The 21,232-nt window shown below is 40.6% G+C and overlaps 1 protein-coding gene across 2 annotated transcripts in view; it reads left to right on the forward strand.

Moving 5' to 3' along the window:
• GRASP (general receptor for phosphoinositides 1 associated scaffold protein) overlaps window positions 1-20,758 on the forward strand; it is a 36,540-nt gene extending 15,782 nt beyond the window's left edge. The window contains exons 2-9 of one of the 2 annotated variants that reach the window (XM_018570379.1): window positions 4,129-4,178; window positions 5,594-5,648; window positions 9,565-9,667; window positions 14,318-14,411; window positions 14,752-14,818; window positions 15,773-15,839; window positions 19,093-19,383; window positions 20,299-20,758. In XM_018570379.1, the coding sequence (XP_018425881.1) occupies window positions 4,129-4,178; window positions 5,594-5,648; window positions 9,565-9,667; window positions 14,318-14,411; window positions 14,752-14,818; window positions 15,773-15,839; window positions 19,093-19,383; window positions 20,299-20,441 (870 nt within the window). In that variant the 3' untranslated portion in view covers window positions 20,442-20,758. Of the gene's footprint in view, window positions 1-4,128; window positions 4,179-5,593; window positions 5,649-9,564; window positions 9,668-14,317; window positions 14,412-14,751; window positions 14,819-15,772; window positions 15,840-19,092; window positions 19,384-20,007 lie in introns of both variants that reach the window. The other variant, XM_018570380.1, reaches the window with a different exon arrangement.
• Window positions 20,759-21,232: the final 474 nt, after the last annotated feature.

Raw genomic sequence — 21,232 nt, forward strand, 5'->3', positions numbered from 1 at the left:
AGTAGATATAGGCAAAAAGTTTTAAAAAATGGCTTTAACAGTGGTTTAAACTTGCCCTGTTTTTGCCACGTGCTCCAGCCCAAGAATCCGGAACTGCTTAGGCGGCTGCAAAGCATCTTGGGGCGGGCGCATGCGCATTACGGATTTTCAGCAGAGAGACTTGCAGAGACGCAAGGTAAGTCTATGGACGCGTGCACCCGCATGCAGACACCGTGGGATCAGAAGTGCCAGCAAGCAGAGAGGAGTCGGCGCTGGATCGGAGAGCTGCCGCACTGCTGGAGGAACAGATGAAAACATCAGGAAAAAAGAGGAAGATCGGATTAAGAAACCTCATTTAAGATAAGTGCTAACATTGGGGGGGAGGGAAACATTTTTTTGACTTTAATTTCACATTAAGGTTTGTCAGGGCATTAATGCTGGTGGCTTGCAGGTCAATCTGACCATGAAAAGTATCCCAATCAACATTTGTTTACATACTTATGCAGACATATTGGCTACATGGATGCATAGGTTGTGGACAATGGCTCCTTCCTTATCTGTACATTGCTATAAGAAAGTAATTGACTATTGTCTGACCCAGCCATCAGCTTTTTCCTTTTGGTAGCAGTGTATTGAAGTCATTTTCTGTGCCTTGTACACAGCCAAATTGGAGCTGTCAGACGATGAAGGTCTTGTGTCTATGGCTGTGTACATGCCTTTTGCTAACCTGTGCTAGCCGGACGTCTCCGTCTTGTATTCTGGGAAGACTAAACACATTCTTCTAGTACTTTATTAACACAAACTACAGTGGGACTATCCAAAAACATTTAATGAAGGAAAGCAACTTTTTAGATGCAAAACTTATCAATGTTGCCATTAAATGGAAACAGATGTATGCATGTTTGTACTAAAGCATATTAAGCATTGCGACGCCTCTAGCTGGAAGATTTTTTTTATCTTGTTCATATCTGTTTTTTAAGTCTGTCTTCAAATTTTTTCAACAATTGCTCTTTTCCTACAAAAGTAACGTTGATTTGGAGCGTCAATGCATAAATCACATTCCTGCCTGTGTGAAGTTTATTCCACTGATACTCTCACGTCCCCCCCACGCCTACTTTAAAGTTTTAAGTTCCTATTCACATTTTATAAATGCGCTTGGAACAGATTCTTTTTGCTTACTGTATCAAACACTTGTTTTCGAGCAGTGAACCTCAAATCGCACAATGGAAGAAATTGTCTTTGGAAATGAATTGCGAGTTATTAAAATATATGCTGGGCAATGTGAAAGAGACTTTTATGAGGGTAGACTGGGAAAATAAAGGCTCTCCCTTATAAGCCTGTGAAAAGGGCAAGTGTTAAACTACGGGTAAACATGGCATATGTGGAAGAATCCTGTCAACCCTGAATGTCATTTACATGTTGCATGCAAATTTTTGGGTCCTTGACGTGTAATGAATACGTCAGCTCGATGCATATTAAAATTGGCACAGGAGTTTGGAAAGAATAGTTGTCATGTTCAGGATTTCTGTAATTTTATACTTGCAGATTTCCTTTTCTTTTATGCATTGTGTTACGGACTGGATTTCTTTTATATAGTTTCTGCTTGTGACCCATTGCTACTAGTGAAGCGGTTGACTGTAATGGGTAGTCTGTATGCTTGTCACCTAGGCATGACTTGCACTAATAACCTTTGGGTAATTTAGGTGTTAGGCAATGTGTTGTGTCTGCATAAAGTATGTCTCAGCAGTGTTGAGTTTAGTTGAACTAAAGATTCCAGATGTCGGGTGGCCTTTAAAATCATTATGCCATTGGTACCATGATCACTAGGGCCATCTTTAGACAGTTGATGTACTGTGAAACTAACAATGTTCTTTCCCTAAAGATAATGAAGGCGTTGTACACACAGGTGCCTAGTAGAAGCAGCACAGTAATATGAAGACAATTTACTTTATGTTGGCGCAGACCTGCCTCCCCATTCAGTCTAATTGTTTCTCCATGGGTGGTGGCTCCTTGAAGTAGTCCAATGTTGAGGGTATGTTGGAGTTTTGAAGCATTTTGTTTTGTGTTCTTTTAGCCGTCAAAAATATCTCAAACTATGATGTCCTTTTCTACAGTTACCTGCAATTCTGATTAATCCCGGAAATTACATTCAGGTGCAAGAAGTATTATTTAAAAGAACCAGTAAGCATGAGATTGCCATCTTAACCGATATCTCTTGGCCTTTGTTTTTATGCAAGTAGAGCACATATTCAAACCCTGAGTGGGAAGGAAGTTTGTTTGTAATGGAAATCAGTGTGGGGATATAGATTGCTGTTTGCAGGTTATCTTATTTCAATTGAAAAGGTAATTGTACTGATGGTCACATAAATATGCAATCTGAGATTTGCTCAAACTAGTATATGATTGTGTTATGTCTTTGGCCACCTCAGCAGTCTCAGTTGGCTCGTCGGTGCTAATTGGGCCTCTCATGAACAATTTAACCAGAGACATTTACACATAATGTATTTAAAGTATGTAATCCCAGATTAACCTTCTGAATTCCTTGTTTTGGGAGCTCATTTAAGATTAGTCCAGAGTAGCATGTTGCTCTCAATGTCTGTTTGAAAAAGCCCCAATAATTCCATACGGTACGTGGTATTAAGGGCCACATAGGTATAAAGTGGCCTCTGCTCGAAGCCTGTCCCAGCTGCTAAAGCATTATGTTTTAGCCTCCAAGAATGTTTGCAATGAAATCATTGCGGTTGTAGCATAAACAGTTATTTGATCATCAAATGGGTCCTTGTCTTTGAACAAAATTGATACTGAAATGGAATAAATGCTAAGGACCTATTTGGGTTATACAGCATTGATATGTTTAGTTCATTCCAGCCCTATGATTTCCTTTTTTATCTGAGGTGTTTACATTGCTTTTATGACTTTGCATATCATGTGGGTTTGGTAAATAGCATGACGAGGAGCATACACGCACTCCCCAGACCAGTGTTGGTCAACTTATTTGATGCAGAAGGCCTCAGGTGTGTCCCCTAACTTCACCATAGCACCACATGTTATATTGAGTGAATGCAATGCTACAAAAAGTCTAGGGACTGCAAACATGCAACAGGAGGGGGTCGTACTACAAACCTAGTACAAGATGATCAGGGGCTGCAGATATGCTACAGAAGATGGCTATATATTGTACATAACCAAACAAGCTAAAGTAGTTGCTGGAGATGGTCAGAGATGGCAAACATCCTATAGGAGCTGTTGGAGACTGGAAGCATGCTTCCGTAGACGCATTACATAAAAATTCTAGTATAGCCCCTATATAAATCATTGCTTCCACATTTGTGCTCTTTACAGCCTCCTTATGAACTACTATTACCTGTTATTTTTCTCAACAAGATAGATTATAAAAACACAAAACGGGAAGGGGATGGATAGGACTAAAATAAAAAAAAAGCCAGTCTAAAAAAATATCTTCATTGCCCTGAAGCACAAAGGTAAGGAACACCGGCTACTGTCTAAGGCCACACAATAAGGCCAGATGCACACTTGGGCAATCCCGGGACTCCGTGGTTGCACACAGCATTTGCCGCACGGACCCATTGATTATCAATGGGGTTGTATCCATGCGGCAATCGCTGAAGAAAGGTACTTTTTTTTTTTATACAACACGCTTTTTTTTTTCTAGCTGTGATCATGCGCAATTGCATGGACAATATTGCGGCTGGGGTGCCATTGGAAAACAATGGCACTGCCAGCACGATCAGTGGTGGTGTGCGATTCCGTGACCGTGCGGCGATCTGGATCACCAAAGGGTGGACCTGGTCTTAGTGCCGGGTTGGGCCCCAGACTGATGAGGTTTTGAAACATAATGCTTGTCATTTCATTGTTGCTTTTGGATTAGTTTTTTAAGCCAGAATGATGTGGCCTGTCCCACAGATCCCTTGCGGTCATTCTGTAAGCATCATTATCCTAGTCCGAGTGAAAACATTTGTTCCTTCCATTAAGTAACTGATGGACAGTGTCAGATTGACCTGGTAATTGCAGGCTCCTACCTAGCTAGATTGCTGCAGAGGTCTATCAGGTTTTTTAATGCACAGAAACCAATGAAGCGGTTTGTTTTTGTGCATGGTTTTTAATGTTTGTTTTTTTCTTTGCATTTAGGGTTCCCCAATGGGCTGGAGGAACATTAGCCAGACATCTGAACATTACAGGTAAGGTATCTCCTCCATCTCTCTCCATGTAATCATGTCTCTGCATCTGTTAGTAAGTGTAAATAATTGAAAATGGTTTGTTAAAGGAGAACTATGGGGTTAAGTCTTTTCCCCATAGTTCTCCTTAGGGTAACGGGAGGACACAAACTAGCATCCTCCAGTCACCCTAGGCTCAGGAGCTGTAGCTCGCGGTATACTGAGACGCCGCAGTATACAAGCACTCACCTCATAGTGCTCCTTTTTTAAAGCAATGTTTTGGGCTATCGCAGCATTATAGGAAGATCACCTTGAATATTGATCTCCTTTCCATTGGTTGTTTGCATTTATGTGGAGGGTGGTCAGCAATCAACAGATTGGCTCAGTATTGATTTGATGTAAATGAAGCGTATGATATTTGACTTGGCTTGGTAAACCTGTGATAAAAATGTAACATTGTTTATTCCAGTTACAATAGTGTGGTTCTTGTGCAAGTATATCTACAGTAGACATAGTAAGCGGACCATATACTATGGTTAAATGCCAGGCATGAATTATTTTGCACACTTCTGCCATACCTGGTGGCTCAGGGGGATCCTGTAAATCGGTGTAGTAGCTGCAGCTACTACAGTACTGGCTGCGATCTTCTAGGTCCTGTATGGAACTGAGAGGCTTCCCCTCTGCTCCAAAAACACAGGGGGTACCTTGCACTGCACTGCACAGCTGACATTCAGGAAACATCTAGTAGTATAAGTGAATCCAAGGCATTTTCTGTTTTGGATGAGAGGTGGTGACATAATGAGCTGCCCCTCATCCAATTGGAGAATATCTAGTATCTTTATCAATGAATACAAGGCGTTCTTTAATTGGACGATCAGAGAACATTCTTGGCAGAGGAGTCGCAGGTCTTGAGATATTGCTTTGTACCTGGACATTCAGATCATTCTGCAGTCCAAATGACAATTGTGTATATTGTGAATTGCTGAATGTACTTTTTCTTTTTAATTTGCATTACATTTTCTAACCTAATATTATGCATCTTAACATATCTAAGTAGACCATGTTAGTGGTAAGGTACCTGCAGTTCACTTATCTATGTTGGTCTTATTTTTTTCTTTGGTGTCTTCCTAGTGTTGCATTGTAATGACACACATGGTAAAGACGGAATCATTAATGATGGCATCTAATTGGCAACATATGTGCAAAACTGGACTTTAAGAGCCACAAAATAAAGGCCTATTGAGGCACAGTGGGTGTTTTGGCTTTGTAAACGAGAGGCCTGAAGCCTTGTTATAGAGAACAATGGCCCGCATTATACAATTCACAGTCCATATGCTTTGTCTTGTCTACTGGTAAACTGCTGTGAAGATGTAGGGGGTGGGGGGACAAATACTATACAGAAAGGAACAATAAGGTTTTTGTTTTTCTTCTTTTTGCAGAAAAATAGTTCCTTTGGAGAAGGAAGATTCTGAAACTTTTGGGTTTGAAATTCAGGTGAGCCCACTTCCCTGTTCTTGCAGATTTTGTCTTACTTTGGATAGTAGTGTGACTTTGTGTTGTGTCTTGTGTATATGGTATGGTTGATGGTGAATGAGTTACTTCATGACTTGGCTGCTACATAATTCTCCATAATGCACTACCACCTAAAGGCAAATGCTTCTCCTATTGATATTTCATCCAATCTAACACTTGATCTAATAATCAATTGACTTTTAAACTGATGTTCAATATAACACCAAAGGCAATGTACCCAGCATCAATCTTTTGACTTTGAATGACCCATTGATTTGGGTGCTGAAAATGTCACTGGGAAAACATGTTTTGAGCATTGATTGTTTGGGTTATTCAAATGAATCGATCATTGGCTTGAGCAATTGGAATTTTTCAACCCATCCAATCTTTTCTCTGTTCTCTTCTGTTCTCTTCTGTTCTCTTCTGTTCTCTTCTGTTCTCTTCTGTTCTCTTCTGTTCTCTTCTGTTCTCTTCTGTTCTCTTCTGTTCTCTTCTGTTCTCTTCTGTTCTCTTCTGTTCTCTTCTGTTCTCTTCTGTTCTCTTCTGTTCTCTTCTGTTCTCTTCTGTTCTCTTCTGTTCTCTTCTGTTCTCTTCTGTTCTCTTCTGTTCTCTTCTGTTCTCTTCTGTTCTCTTCTGTTCTCTTCTGTTCAAGCTGTTGCAAAATGTCAATTGGTGAAGACACCCAATATATACTGGATCTGTCACAATATTTAAGATCGGATCTGTACATGTATCCTCAGCTTTGTATAAGTGCAATGCGAACAGCAAGTTTTTTTTTTCTCTAAAGAATTTGCAAAGATTTTATGACAGTTTAAGCAGCTTTGCTGAAGCCTTTATAGCATCATTCAGCTCTAGTGTGGGATGTAAAACACAGACCATGTTTGTAGTGCTGACTAATTTTAAATAGGCAGTTAGCAGGCTTTAGCATTGATTGTCATTTTTGTCACTGCTCCTCACAGGGATTTCCCCCTCCTCTCTGTTCCTTTAGCACTGACTGCAGGGACAAATGGGGGAGGGCAGCTGTCAATCAGTTAGCGGGGTGGATCCTGACAGTTAGGATCTGTCCTGGCTGCAGCGTGGCTCTGCGCTGTCGGCATATAGCGGGCAATAGCCTGCTAAATGCTCAGTTTTGGGTCACATTAGTTTATGGGCCATAGTTCTCTTTTTAAAGGCTTCAAGAAAGCCTTGCAATGCTGACCTGAAAACTATGAAAATGCTTAGTAAAAGCTTGCTGTTCACACTGCTTTTACACAAGCTGACACTTGGTGTGTTCAGGACCCTAAAGGGGACCTGAACCTATGTTGGCTGTTCCGAAAAAAGCCAAGTATAGGGTGAAGACATGTCATCAGTATTGCCTATAGACTCCCTGCAGCTGACCTTTTTCCCCATCAATGACTTGCATACAGTGGGTTTTCTCTGTGGGGATGGCTTTCTTGATAGTCGAGGCTTTTCTTCCTCACGTCAGAACTGTCCCCTAATGACTGGTCTGATGACGGGTGGAGGCATATTTAAGAAGCAACTTGAGACATTCACAAAGCACAGATCTACAGAATAATGGAAGCAAAAGGGATATGCAAGCAGTACAGTAGTGTCATCACCCAATCTGATTTCAAATCTTTGGAAACTAGCATTCAGAGGCAGAAGTGCCTTAGATCTCGCACAGATGCAGATTCAGGGTTTTGCTTGTGTACAATAACATTTTGTAGATTCCTTTTTAACAGCAGATCTTCACTTTGGGTTCAGGTTCACTTTAATGAGATTTCATGTGCTGAATAATTAAGTCTTTAATTAGCAATTCCTTGTTGATCACCTGTCCAGTGCATAAACTCACTTTTTTTGCCTTTATCGGACTTTAACACATATCCATTGCTTAAGTTAAGGTCTATGAGCAAGAGAAACCTGGCCAGATCTTGTATATTGTAACCATACAAAATGATCACCTTGGTCAGCCTGGGGAATATTGCCCCCATCTTTCAGAGTTTGCAGGGAAGTTGTCTAGACATTGGGGGGGGGGGGGGGGGGGGTGTTTGGTAGGGAGGGGGCACATTGAGGAACATGGCCTTGGGGCAGCAGAATCCACAGAGTTTCCACAGTATAGATGCAGCCTTGCAATCACCAAGACTCACAAATACATGAAACATACCCATTCACCATAACCTAAACAGTCACCCTTCAAGTAAACCTGTTTGTAGGAAAACATGGAAGCTTCCATTTGGGGCTTCCTTCTCAAAATGATGGCTACCAGTTTGTCGTGCTGAACTATATACACTCCATTATTGAGTCACTGACTTGGAACAAGTATGCAGATAAGGAAAAGTTAGCAAAAACTAGAAATGGTTATCTGCCTACATGACAGTCGGGTATGTAGGCAGATAACCATTAGTTATCCATTAGTATTTTTAGAAATCGATAAGCAATTGGTTTTAGTCTGGCTCTGGGAAAGCTTTTGTTCTCTGCTCTTCACTGTATCCAAACCATGACTGGCCAGACAAATCTGCCATTTGACAGAAAGGCTGGTGTGTACGAGAGTAGTTTTTTGTTTAAGTGGAACATTCACCGGAGTGTTCTGTGCTGTAGAGCAACATCAGAATGATGAGAGGATGTGAACAGTGACTACATATAATCTGTATGAATAGTTTTTAGTGTGCTTTGTAAATATGGATGGTACGGCTGGTTAATAAATAACCACCATTTTCCATTCAACTACACAGGGCTCCGGATTATCACCTGCTAAGCAAATAGAAGCAGCTGGGCAAGGTGTTCAACCAGGGCAGCCATTGTCACCGTTGCTAGGAAGTGGCCAGGCTTAAATGTTTGCATATTGTCATCGTTTTCCTATATTTGTCTGAGTGGCCGACTCCGTGTTTTATCTTTCTTAGGCCTCTCAAATTAAATTATCCGGTGCTATATACAAAGGTTATCTGCAATTCTTTATAGCCCCATAACTAAAGTGACACTAATGTACTTGTATGAAAAGGCCACAGCTTTACATTGACCGGCTGACAGATGTCATCGAAGTACAGTTCTACCGCAGGAGTTCTGCACAGCATTGGCTATAGACATGCCACGCAAACTGTCTAATCCAGCTGTTTTTATCCGGACTGGGCCATGATCTGTCTGTAGGTCCTGGAGACGCCTGCCGGCAAACTGCTCTCTGGGGTATGATTAATGGATCTAGTAGTGTATGTATCCTTAAGGGCCCATTCACACCAGATCTGTTGTGATCGTTTTTTAACGGGTGCTAACGGAAGGGCACCGAAAAATGAATGGGGCTAGTTCACACCGCTCTGTTGTATTGCACAACGTTGCGTTGCACTGGGAAAAAAAGAACATGCACAGTAATGCAATAGATTCGGTGTGAACTAGCCCCATTCATTTTTCGGTGCCCTTCCGTTAGCATCTTTTGAAAAACGGATCGGAAGGAAGTCGTAAGATACCATTGTAAGTCAACAGACCCTCCGTTCACTTTCAATTTCCTTCCGATTTTGGTGTGAATGCACCCTTACACTTCCTTTGCTGTATCCCAAAAGCAAACTAATACAACTACTAAAATTATAAAAATGCAGTAAAGCAAAACCATGCACAGAAGCCTGTCAGTTTAATAAAAAATGACAAACCAAGTGTATAACCGGATATTTAATCACATGTGACCCTGTGCTCATGATTGTGTTTGAATGCTATTGTTGTTGGAAGTACTTTGTGCTTTATTTGCAACAGGAACAGTGAGCGGTTTCTTTTTGTTTTTATGTAATTGTATTATGCTGCTAGTTTTCAGGCTGTAAACTGCACACAATCATTAGCCTTGATTTGTCACATGTTGAAGATCATTAGAATAATGTGGTTGGCTATAAACCTGATGTAAGTTCTTAAATTTTATTTTATTTTTTTTCCCCTGCAGACCTATGGATTGCACCATAAGGACAAGAATACAGTGGAAATGTTTACATTTGTCTGCCGGGTACATGAAGGAAGCCCCGCTATGTTGTGTGGCCTGAAAGTTGGTAAGTCAATGTGGGGCGCATTGGGGGGGGGGGGGGGGGGGGTTTTGTGTAATGCTTCCTCTTTTTGCGTGGTTGTCTTTCCACAGAGTTTCCACAGTATAGATGCAGCCTTGCAATCACCAAGACTCACAAATACATGAAACATACCCATTCACCATAACCTAAACAGTCACCCTTCAAGTAAACCTGTTTGTAGGAAAACATGGAAGCTTCCATTTGGGGCTTCCTTCTCAAAATGATGGCTACCAGTTTGTCGTGCTGAACTATATACACTCCATTATTGAGTCACTGACTTGGAACAAGTATGCAGATAAGGAAAAGTTAGCAAAAACTAGAAATGGTTATCTGCCTACATGACAGTCGGGTATGTAGGCAGATAACCATTAGTTATCCATTAGTATTTTTAGAAATCGATAAGCAATTGGTTTTAGTCTGGCTCTGGGAAAGCTTTTGTTCTCTGCTCTTCACTGTATCCAAACCATGACTGGCCAGACAAATCTGCCATTTGACAGAAAGGCTGGTGTGTACGAGAGTAGTTTTTTGTTTAAGTGGAACATTCACCGGAGTGTTCTGTGCTGTAGAGCAACATCAGAATGATGAGAGGATGTGAACAGTGACTACATATAATCTGTATGAATAGTTTTTAGTGTGCTTTGTAAATATGGATGGTACGGCTGGTTAATAAATAACCACCATTTTCCATTCAACTACACAGGGCTCCGGATTATCACCTGCTAAGCAAATAGAAGCAGCTGGGCAAGGTGTTCAACCAGGGCAGCCATTGTCACCGTTGCTAGGAAGTGGCCAGGCTTAAATGTTTGCATATTGTCATCGTTTTCCTATATTTGTCTGAGTGGCCGACTCCGTGTTTTATCTTTCTTAGGCCTCTCAAATTAAATTATCCGGTGCTATATACAAAGGTTATCTGCAATTCTTTATAGCCCCATAACTAAAGTGACACTAATGTACTTGTATGAAAAGGCCACAGCTTTACATTGACCGGCTGACAGATGTCATCGAAGTACAGTTCTACCGCAGGAGTTCTGCACAGCATTGGCTATAGACATGCCACGCAAACTGTCTAATCCAGCTGTTTTTATCCGGACTGGGCCATGATCTGTCTGTAGGTCCTGGAGACGCCTGCCGGCAAACTGCTCTCTGGGGTATGATTAATGGATCTAGTAGTGTATGTATCCTTAAGGGCCCATTCACACCAGATCTGTTGTGATCGTTTTTTAACGGGTGCTAACGGAAGGGCACCGAAAAATGAATGGGGCTAGTTCACACCGCTCTGTTGTATTGCACAACGTTGCGTTGCACTGGGAAAAAAAGAACATGCACAGTAATGCAATAGATTCGGTGTGAACTAGCCCCATTCATTTTTCGGTGCCCTTCCGTTAGCATCTTTTGAAAAACGGATCGGAAGGAAGTCGTAAGATACCATTGTAAGTCAACAGACCCTCCGTTCACTTTCAATTTCCTTCCGATTTTGGTGTGAATGCACCCTTACACTTCCTTTGCTGTATCCCAAAAGCAAACTAATACAACTACTAAAATTATAAAAATGCAGTAAAGCAAAACCATGCACAGAAGCCTGTCAGTTTAATAAAAAATGACAAACCAAGTGTATAACCGGATATTTAATCACATGTGACCCTGTGCTCATGATTGTGTTTGAATGCTATTGTTGTTGGAAGTACTTTGTGCTTTATTTGCAACAGGAACAGTGAGCGGTTTCTTTTTGTTTTTATGTAATTGTATTATGCTGCTAGTTTTCAGGCTGTAAACTGCACACAATCATTAGCCTTGATTTGTCACATGTTGAAGATCATTAGAATAATGTGGTTGGCTATAAACCTGATGTAAGTTCTTAAATTTTATTTTATTTTTTTTCCCCTGCAGACCTATGGATTGCACCATAAGGACAAGAATACAGTGGAAATGTTTACATTTGTCTGCCGGGTACATGAAGGAAGCCCCGCTATGTTGTGTGGCCTGAAAGTTGGTAAGTCAGCTCTTATATACCTCAGGATAAGTGTTAACACTTTAGCCAGGAGATGAGATGCGTGTAAACTGCTGCGTATGCTTGCTTTATTATCTGGAATTTCCTCACAATATCATGCTGCTGTCATTGGTAAGAAATGCAAGTAGATTACTGGTGACTTCCTGTGTAATCTAACACCTTCCTGACAGTAATTCTTAGATAAAAACTCAAATATGCCATTTTTTCTTTTGCTGTCATTTCCTCCATCAGTAATATGAAAATTTGAGGTGGTTAGGGGGCTCAGGTTTTCCCTGTCGCCGTAGTTCACCATTGGTCATGTACATAAGCAGACTTGTGGTGTGACATTATTAGACTTCTATTCTTGGTTGTGTTTTTGGGGTTTTTTGTTATGTTCCTGGGAGGCAGGTAGAGTGAATTTTAGAACTTTTGCCTTTTCAAAATGTTTTTTTTTTTTTTTTCCAGTATATGTATAAATGTCAGTCAACTATAGTCAGCACAAGGGAAATGTAAAGAGATACCCAAACCCTCTTCTCTGCTTTAATGCAACTTAAAGAGAACTATGGTCAAACCTTTTGGCATTTGTTCTCTTTTTGGGTCACAGGAGGACATCAATGTTCTCCAGTGACCCAAAGCTCAGCAAATAGCGGGCAATTGCCTGATGTATGCTGATGGCACAGAGCTGCACTGCAGCTGGGGAGGAGCCAGACAATATTGACATCTGGCTCTGCTTGCAGAGCCAGCTGTGCCCGCCCCCTCCTGTCTATCCCCTCAATGAGTGCTGGAGGAACAGAGAATTAAATCCCTGCAGGGAGCAGTGAGGGACAGTTGCTGCTCTCTGCAGGGAGAAGATGGTCAACTGAGCGATCAGCAGTTTTTGAACGCTCAGTTCTCGCTCTATAGAGTTGAAGTGTGATGGGTGCAGTGTCACACGTAGTCTCAACTATGGGAATGAGTACATTTCACTGCTGAAATAATTCTCCTTTTTAGCTAAAACATTAAAGACAAATCCCTTATGCAGTTATTGGGTATTAAAATCTAAAGAGGTTTCTGAAATGGTTTTAATTTTTTTGTATTAAATCTGCCATCCATTACAGTGGTCTGTATGGTCATCACTTTGAACAACAGTGTGTTTTTAATATGAAGCTTATGTCAGTGGGGATGTTTTTGTTTGAGTGCCTCTTGCTTTTCTATGTACTCCAACATGTTCTCTGCAGGAAATGACTCAGGCAAGCTAGGGCTTGGAATGGAGCCTCCAATTGTGTCCATGCAGTAATGGACGGAGCACGAACTTCTGTTCCTGCTCTAATCAAAGTTGCCAGATTTCATGGAGATTTCAGGGAAATCCATGAAGCTGCAGTCCCCTGCCTAGCATCCTCCTTTATCTGTGAGGAAGTGCAGAAGACATACAGGGACAGCAGCCAGGAGGAGCAGAGGCCAACAATGAGTTATAGATAGCTGTGCAGATTTGTGTTTAATGTTAGGTAATCGCAGCATAGTCTCACAATGTGTTTTTTTTTTATTACACAACTCGTGCAGATTGCAAAATAAATTGAAGGAATGGAAATCCTTCATAAAAGCAATCTTGGTAACCACAGCTCTAATAGATGAGATGCAATATAACATGTCATGGGTGTCCAGATAGAAAACCCACTCTGAGTTATTAATGATTGAGGGCTTGTTCACACCATATCAGGACCGGATCTGGTGCATATCTGCAAACTCGATGCAGTGCGTTTTTGATGCATTTGCCCAGCGACTAGCTGAGCGAGTGATGTTGACAGCACAGTAGTGCCATTAGATGGGGCTGAGGAGCATAAGCATTTCCAATGCTCCTTAGCTCCATCTAGTGGCAGTAATCGCTGTGTCGCTCATTCACCCATTATATAGCTGTAAAAAAAAGTCAAGGCAACTGGACTTGCTGTATTTTTCTTGATGTTTCACTGGTCATCCAAACAGCTTTCTTAATTCAGAATGACTTGTGCAAAAAAATTCTCTGGTAAGAATTGAAAGAAATGACTTGTACAAAAAATGGTTGGATGACCAGTGAAATGTTTTAGAAAAATAAAAAAATAAAATAAATAGCAAGTCCAGTTTCCTTGACTTATTTTTTTACAGATATACCATGACCTGGATGAATGAGAACCACCACAGACTATTCCCATTATAGATCAGCCCCTATGTAACTTGGAGGAAAAGCAGTTTGTATTACCCCGAGCAGCTAGATGTATACATTTTTATCCCTTGCTACCGAATGTCACCCTAGCATGCACGTTTTTATAATGAACATTACGAACTTGAATGTCCACTTCATAAAGGGGGCACTTGAAATGAATGTTGGATTTGATCAGGTTGTGACAGTGGTGTGAAGGTACAGGATTAGTGAAGGCTGGAAAGACAGGATATTGGCACGATGGTTTATGGCTCTATTAAATGCTTCTTTACCATTTTAATTATACATAAGCTGCCGCTTTATGGTTTCATGTTTCTCATTCCACACCTTTTCATCCTTCCTAATTCTTAAAAAAAAAAAAAAGTTTCCTATAGCTATTGCAGTATATATGTAGCAGATCATTAAACAACTTTGATCCTTGGGTAAATTGTATGATGATATGATGCCCTCCTTACACATGTCTCTTATTTTTTAGGTGATATAATTGCTGGAGTTAATGGCCTCAATGTGGAAGGAATCAGGCACAAGGAAATTGTAGAGCTGATAAAGGTTTCTGGGAATAAAATAAGGTAACATTTGAATAAACACTTGCAGAAATGGTTTGGTTGTGCTTTTGCTAGCTCTACAGATCTGAATCAAAAAAAGTGTGTGTGTGATTGATTGATTGAGAGATGGATAGATGGATGAATTTTTTTTAATGTACGTACACATTTATTACTTTTAGTCTGCATAAAAACACCCAAAAATATATTTTTACCACTATATTCTGCACCTCACAAGGCTCCTGCGTGCGTTTGTTTTTGTTTGGGGGTGGGGGGGCTTCTAAACCCATGTATGTATATCATCGAAAATATTATTTGGGTGTACAGTTTTCTGATCTGTATTCAATGTGTGTTTCTGTATTGACAGGCTGGAGACTGTTTATGGATCTTCCATCAGAAGAGCGGAATTGGAGGCCAGACTCCAGTATCTAAAGGTAAATAGCAGTTAAAGAGATGTGCATGACCACATTAACTTGAATATGAATATTTTCAGTCTTGAACAAAAATTCTGGCCATCCCAGAAGGTTTCCACTGCTGATGCTGCACATTAATCATCTGTTGATGTTCATCTGTTACTCATATGCTACCAGCCGGAGGTTAACTAACTCCATGGAGTATAATTCTAAACTGGCGTGGGAGATGAGGTATAATGTGTGGTATACACTTACTTCTCTGGATATCCTGCTGTTATAACTTGGTCAGTGGCAGTGTTCTACCTGCGGGTTCTGAGATCTGTATTGTTGAAGTAGTGGGCCACACAGAGGCCGATGTGGCTGACTGCAGCAATTTGGTCAGTGCAGTCTGTGGGTCCTATAGAGCTGTGGGTAACTGTTAAATGGCAGGATATCCAGCAAAACTGTCACAGACGCATGTATAAATTGCGTAATGAACCTTGCCACCCAAAGCATGAAATGTATTTATTTATTTTTTGCAGAATTTAGTGATCTGTTGGTCCATATACTTTTGGTAGACACCAGAGCAGACCGTTCTTCTGTTTCTGTGATACAAAGTCAAGTTTGGGAACTTGCAATAGTTGCTTTTTAAATGATCTATTTTTTTAAATGGATACATAGCTTAATTTTGTGTTGGCTTAATGTAAGGCAGATAATCTGTTTAGAGATGTAATGGCAGTATAACATGCGAAGCCCAAAGTTGTATGCCCAATTATTTGGTAAGGCAATGTATTGCAGATGTGCGACACAAAGATGTTTGGATGAGTTAAATCATTTTGCACATTGTGCTTTACCTGTCTCAATATATTTTTCTGGTGTATTTTGTTTCTGGGAAGATCTTCAGCCCGTGACATAGAAAGATGTTTACTGACTAACATAAAGACATAAACATAAAACAGTCTCTGAAAAGATCTTTGGTTTTTTTGGTCCTTACAGCAAACTTTGTATGAGAAATGGGAGGAATACCGCTCACTTATGGTGCAAGAGCAGAGACTGCTACATGGTAAGTGTTTGTCCTGTAAGTAATTCCTAGCTGCTTACCCAACATATGGCTATTTCATGGAGGGAACAAACCACTTTAGAGCTAGTAACTCTGCAGGAGAGAGGTCATAATAACTAGTTACAATGTGTTACCAATTAATCCTTCAGCTTGTGGTATTTTGTTTAACAAGTATTTTCTTCCCCTAAAATGTTTGTGTTTTAGTGAGTCATGTTCTCCTTTTTCTCACCGGTCTGTGCTGTAAGTTAGGCTTCCCAGAATTTAGTGTAACTTCTCCTTTTTATTTGAATTATATCTACTTTCCACAGATAATCTTGCTGCTACCGTTGAGTTCTTTAGATAGCATTCAAGAGTGGTTAGGGCTGCTATCTTTGAGAGAAGTGAACTCTGCATCATTGAAATACCACTTCCTGTGTGACCCGAATGCCAACAATGCCTGGTCTAAATGTTGGTTCAGGACCTTTATATCACCCTGCTCTTTTTGGCTGTGCTTAGCACTTGGGCAATAGAAGTCTCAAGTGGTCTGGTACAGTGCAATCACTTCATTCCTCAACTTGACAGTGTTTTACTTGTCCCTAATTTATCCCTGTAATGACTGGATAGTATAAACTCTCTAACAGCATTGATCAGGTGGAACCCAGACATTTATTAGCACAGTGGCTTTAATAGTCTGACTTGAAGTATTAAGCAATACTTTAGATCTGTGCTTCACTATTGTAAAGGTTGATGTTTTCTGCAATGATCCAGGCAGGCTTTAGACAGTCTTGTCCCTTTCAGTGCAATGTTGGGGTCAGAAAGGTATCCATTACAATATACACTGAGGATGGATGACAGGCCTGGGGTTGCCTCCTTACCAGGAGTTGGTATGAGTGTGGCCACTTGTGTTCTTTTTGACTCGGAACATGGTTTGGAAAAAACGTAGCCGTTAACAATTCAGCTTTTATGGCCTTTCAAACACTTAGGTTGCCCTTAGGGGGACGTTCAATATAATGGCCTGACTGGGAGTGCTGAACTGGGCAGACCAATATATACAGTGCCAGAGGTTACATATTGGAGAAATTAAAGTTCTTTAGTGTTTTGTGGGGCTGTGATTTAACACTTGTAAAACTCGTACTTAATACTACAAATTTGGAATATTTATGGATTGAAAACACAAGTTTCTGTCATTGCTGTCTGGGGATTATTTTTTTGTCTATGGCTGAAACAGAAACTGCTGGCTATAAATATGTTTTATGATGCCGTGTGTTATTTGTACGATTTGGCTACCTCCTCCCCGTCTACAGTTTAGGATCTCTATTAGTGATGTTTTTATAATATGAATTCCAGAAATGCACAATTTTTCTAAAATTATACCTTACTTGGTTCAAAAATTGGGTTACCTGATTTCTGAATGGTATGGTCTTTATTATACAAGCCTGAGCATCATCAGTCTGTATTTGTACACACAAACTACAGAATGCACCAAGCTGTGACCTTGCAAGAAAGCGTTCTCAAATTGAAGCAAATCACAATGAATGCACATTGAATTTGAAAGGTGTTCTGGATTACATTAACTTTCAAAACCTAAGAAACAAGGAACAAAAGAAAGCGCCTCCATAGTGTAAAAGTGATTTAATATTAAAAACACGCAGCACTAAGGCTGTACTTACAACAATTCAGTTGAATAAAAACCAGTAGAGTAGGATGAGAAGTGGGAACTTCTGGCAGGGAGGGTCTGGAGTGATGAAATTCACCAGCGTCCTCTATCCCTGTGTTAGCAAAAGGTTTAAGTGTTTCTGGGGCACGCCCCCTTCATCAGAACCTATGAACGAAACTGCCCTGTGTCCGGTCTTAAATCATTAACACATGGGATTTTTAACCCAATCGTCAGGTCAATGTTGGAGGCTCATCCAGAGCTGCGGGTGATTTTTTAATTGTCGGCTCAGTCTAATTCCCGATATGGTGTCTTACATGGCATTAACCTAATGTAGGTGCGATATCCCACCTTATTGACAGGAATCTGCTCAGAAGAAAGTGTTTTTTTTATTAGAAAATGACATGAACAGTTACTCTTGAATGTTAGTCACAGTGCAGATAGCTCAATAATTAACGGACTGGCATGATAAACATGCAGTCGCACGGTAAATTCAAAACTGGGGTTATATAAATAAATATTTATCATTCTAATATATCCATATAAGCCCAGCTTTGAATTTACCGTGCGCCTGCATGTTTATCATGCCAGCCCGTTAATTATTGAGCTATCTGCACTGTGACTAACATTCAAGAGTAACTGTTCATGTCATTTTCTAATTAAAAAAACACTTCTGAGCCGATTCCTGTCAATAAGGTGGGATATCGCACCTACATTAGGTTAATGCCATATCGGGAATTAGACTGAGCCGACTATTAATTAAAAATCACCCGCAGCTCTGGATGAGCCTCCAACATTGACCGGACGATTGGGTTAAAAATCCCATGTGTTAATGAATTTAAGACCGGACACAGGGCAGTTTCGTTCATAGGTTCTGATGAAGGGGGCGTGCCCCAGAAACTCGTAAACCTTTTGCTAACACAGGGATAGATGATGCTGGTGAATTTCATCACTCCAGACTCTCCCTGCCAGAGGTTTCCGACTTCTCATCCTACTCTACTGGTTTTTATTCAACTGAATTGTTGTAAGTACAGCCTTAGAGCTGCGTGTTTTTAATATTAAATCACTCTTTTACACTATGGAGGCGCTTTCTTTTGTTTCTTAGACTGGTGGTCAATCTGACCTATGGGAGCTGCCTCTTTCGTGTTTGCTGCATCAAATTGCTGGGCACCCTGTAATTGAAGGCGCCGGTATTTTTTCATCAACTTTCAAAACCCCTCAAATCTTCACAATTTGATGTATGTCTATGTATTTGGAACATTGCTGGGTATAATCACCAGTAATATTCTATACTCTATTCATCTACATACTAGGTGATTTTGTCTGATTAGTGTGAAAGTAGCTGCTGGAATGGGAGGTGGTGGAGAACAGGAGAGAGTAGTTAAAACTCCTTTCCGCAACCTCTGATTTCTTCACACCAAATGTTATGTTATCGTTCGAGCACTGTAAGGAGATGCTTGGGCATGAAAATCTTTAAGTGCGGTTTACATAGACAAAATTTAAAGCTTTTTCTTGGTATATGGTGTTCCTATTATAGCTTTCCAGGGGACTTTTGCTTTTGGGATGGAGTTGTGAGTCTCTTATACCGAATTGCTTCAAATAATTATTTCTTGCTCTTTCTAGGCATTGTCGTGAAGGACCCCAGTGTATACGACACATTGGAATCAGTCAGGTCATACATCTATGGGACAGTGCCTCAATGCACCAAAGAAGTTCTGCCAAGCTCCTTGCCAACTGGAAGTATATGCAGCAGTGCAAGTTGTTTGAGTACTGCTGAGGACAATGAGGACGCTGTGTATCAGACATGCTACTTCAGCTCGGACTCTATAGATGAAATTAACATTCCCAACAAAAACGCACTCAAGCCTTACAAGTCACCACTAACTCGGAGCTCAAGTGTAAAGTGTGCAAGCCCTGCAACGAACTGGGATAAATTGTTGTAAGTACAGCCTTAGAGCTGCGTGTTTTTAATATTAAATCACTCTTTTACACTATGGAGGCGCTTTCTTTTGTTTCTTAGACTGGTGGTCAATCTGACCTATGGGAGCTGCCTCTTTCGTGTTTGCTGCATCAAATTGCTGGGCACCCTGTAATTGAAGGCGCCGGTATTTTTTCATCAACTTTCAAAACCCCTCAAATCTTCACAATTTGATGTATGTCTATGTATTTGGAACATTGCTGGGTATAATCACCAGTAATATTCTATACTCTATTCATCTACATACTAGGTGATTTTGTCTGATTAGTGTGAAAGTAGCTGCTGGAATGGGAGGTGGTGGAGAACAGGAGAGAGTAGTTAAAACTCCTTTCCGCAACCTCTGATTTCTTCACACCAAATGTTATGTTATCGTTCGAGCACTGTAAGGAGATGCTTGGGCATGAAAATCTTTAAGTGCGGTTTACATAGACAAAATTTAAAGCTTTTTCTTGGTATATGGTGTTCCTATTATAGCTTTCCAGGGGACTTTTGCTTTTGGGATGGAGTTGTGAGTCTCTTATACCGAATTGCTTCAAATAATTATTTCTTGCTCTTTCTAGGCATTGTCGTGAAGGACCCCAGTGTATACGACACATTGGAATCAGTCAGGTCATACATCTATGGGACAGTGCCTCAATGCACCAAAGAAGTTCTGCCAAGCTCCTTGCCAACTGGAAGTATATGCAGCAGTGCAAGTTGTTTGAGTACTGCTGAGGACAATGAGGACGCTGTGTATCAGACATGCTACTTCAGCTCGGACTCTATAGATGAAATTAACATTCCCAACAAAAACGCACTCAAGCCTTACAAGTCACCACTAACTCGGAGCTCAAGTGTAAAGTGTGCAAGCCCTGCAACGAACTGGGATAAGCCAAAAGAGCACAATAACTTTGTGTCATTACCCAGGAAAAAACACAAAAGCTTTCGCAAAAGACTCCTAAAGTTTATTCCTGGACTAAACAGATCATTGGAAGAGGAGGCCAGTCCTCTTTAGCACCTCTTTATATGAACAGTTAAGTTATTTATTTATTGTTTTGCAGAAAAAAAGTGTGAATTTGTATTTACTTTGTTAAACTTTATTGTAAAAACTTTATTACGTTTGTTTTTCATTAAAATGGTTTGGCGAATCTAAGGGTGCCAAACTCCAGGATTTTCTATAAAAATGCATGTGTTCTTCCAATAGCTCAAGTGGTTCAAAGGCTTCTCAAGATACCGGAGCCAGCAGGAAGCTGCCACACAGTGAAGCGTTTTGTTCTAGTTCCCGTTCTGCTTTGTGCCATAACTGAGGCTCTCCTGATGCTGCAAGGGGAACATGCAGTAAATAGAATATTACAGATCACACCCTTAGTGTTCCCTGATTTTTTAACACCCTCTCAGTTGTTTACAAGACAGGCCAATGCTTACTTAGAGATTGTCTAATGGTTAATTTCCTGCACATACAGTGACCATTCAACATACAAGGCTCTCATTGAAATTTGGGTGGGGAATTTATATGAGAAGCTGTCGTCAGTCACTCATCATGAATATAAAGTTCTTTTAAAACTAATGTTCATTCACACCAGAAGGCATGTCTTCAGGGATCATATATTTGGGCATTAGACCTGAGTTGGGTACAATGAAGGGAATTGATCAAAACTGGAGCAGGTGTGCATTGAAACCAATCTGCATCTCATGTTCAAATCTTAACTGAACAAACTGTAGAGAAGCTGATTGGTTGCCATGCACAGCTGCTCCAGATTTTGTCTGCTCCAGTTTTGATGAATTCCCCCAATATGCTTTGAGGTG

This window comes from Nanorana parkeri, unplaced genomic scaffold (assembly GCF_000935625.1).
Source record: "Nanorana parkeri isolate BGI_ZX_2015 unplaced genomic scaffold, ASM93562v1 scaffold1526, whole genome shotgun sequence".
Taxonomy (NCBI): Eukaryota; Metazoa; Chordata; class Amphibia; order Anura; family Dicroglossidae; genus Nanorana; species Nanorana parkeri.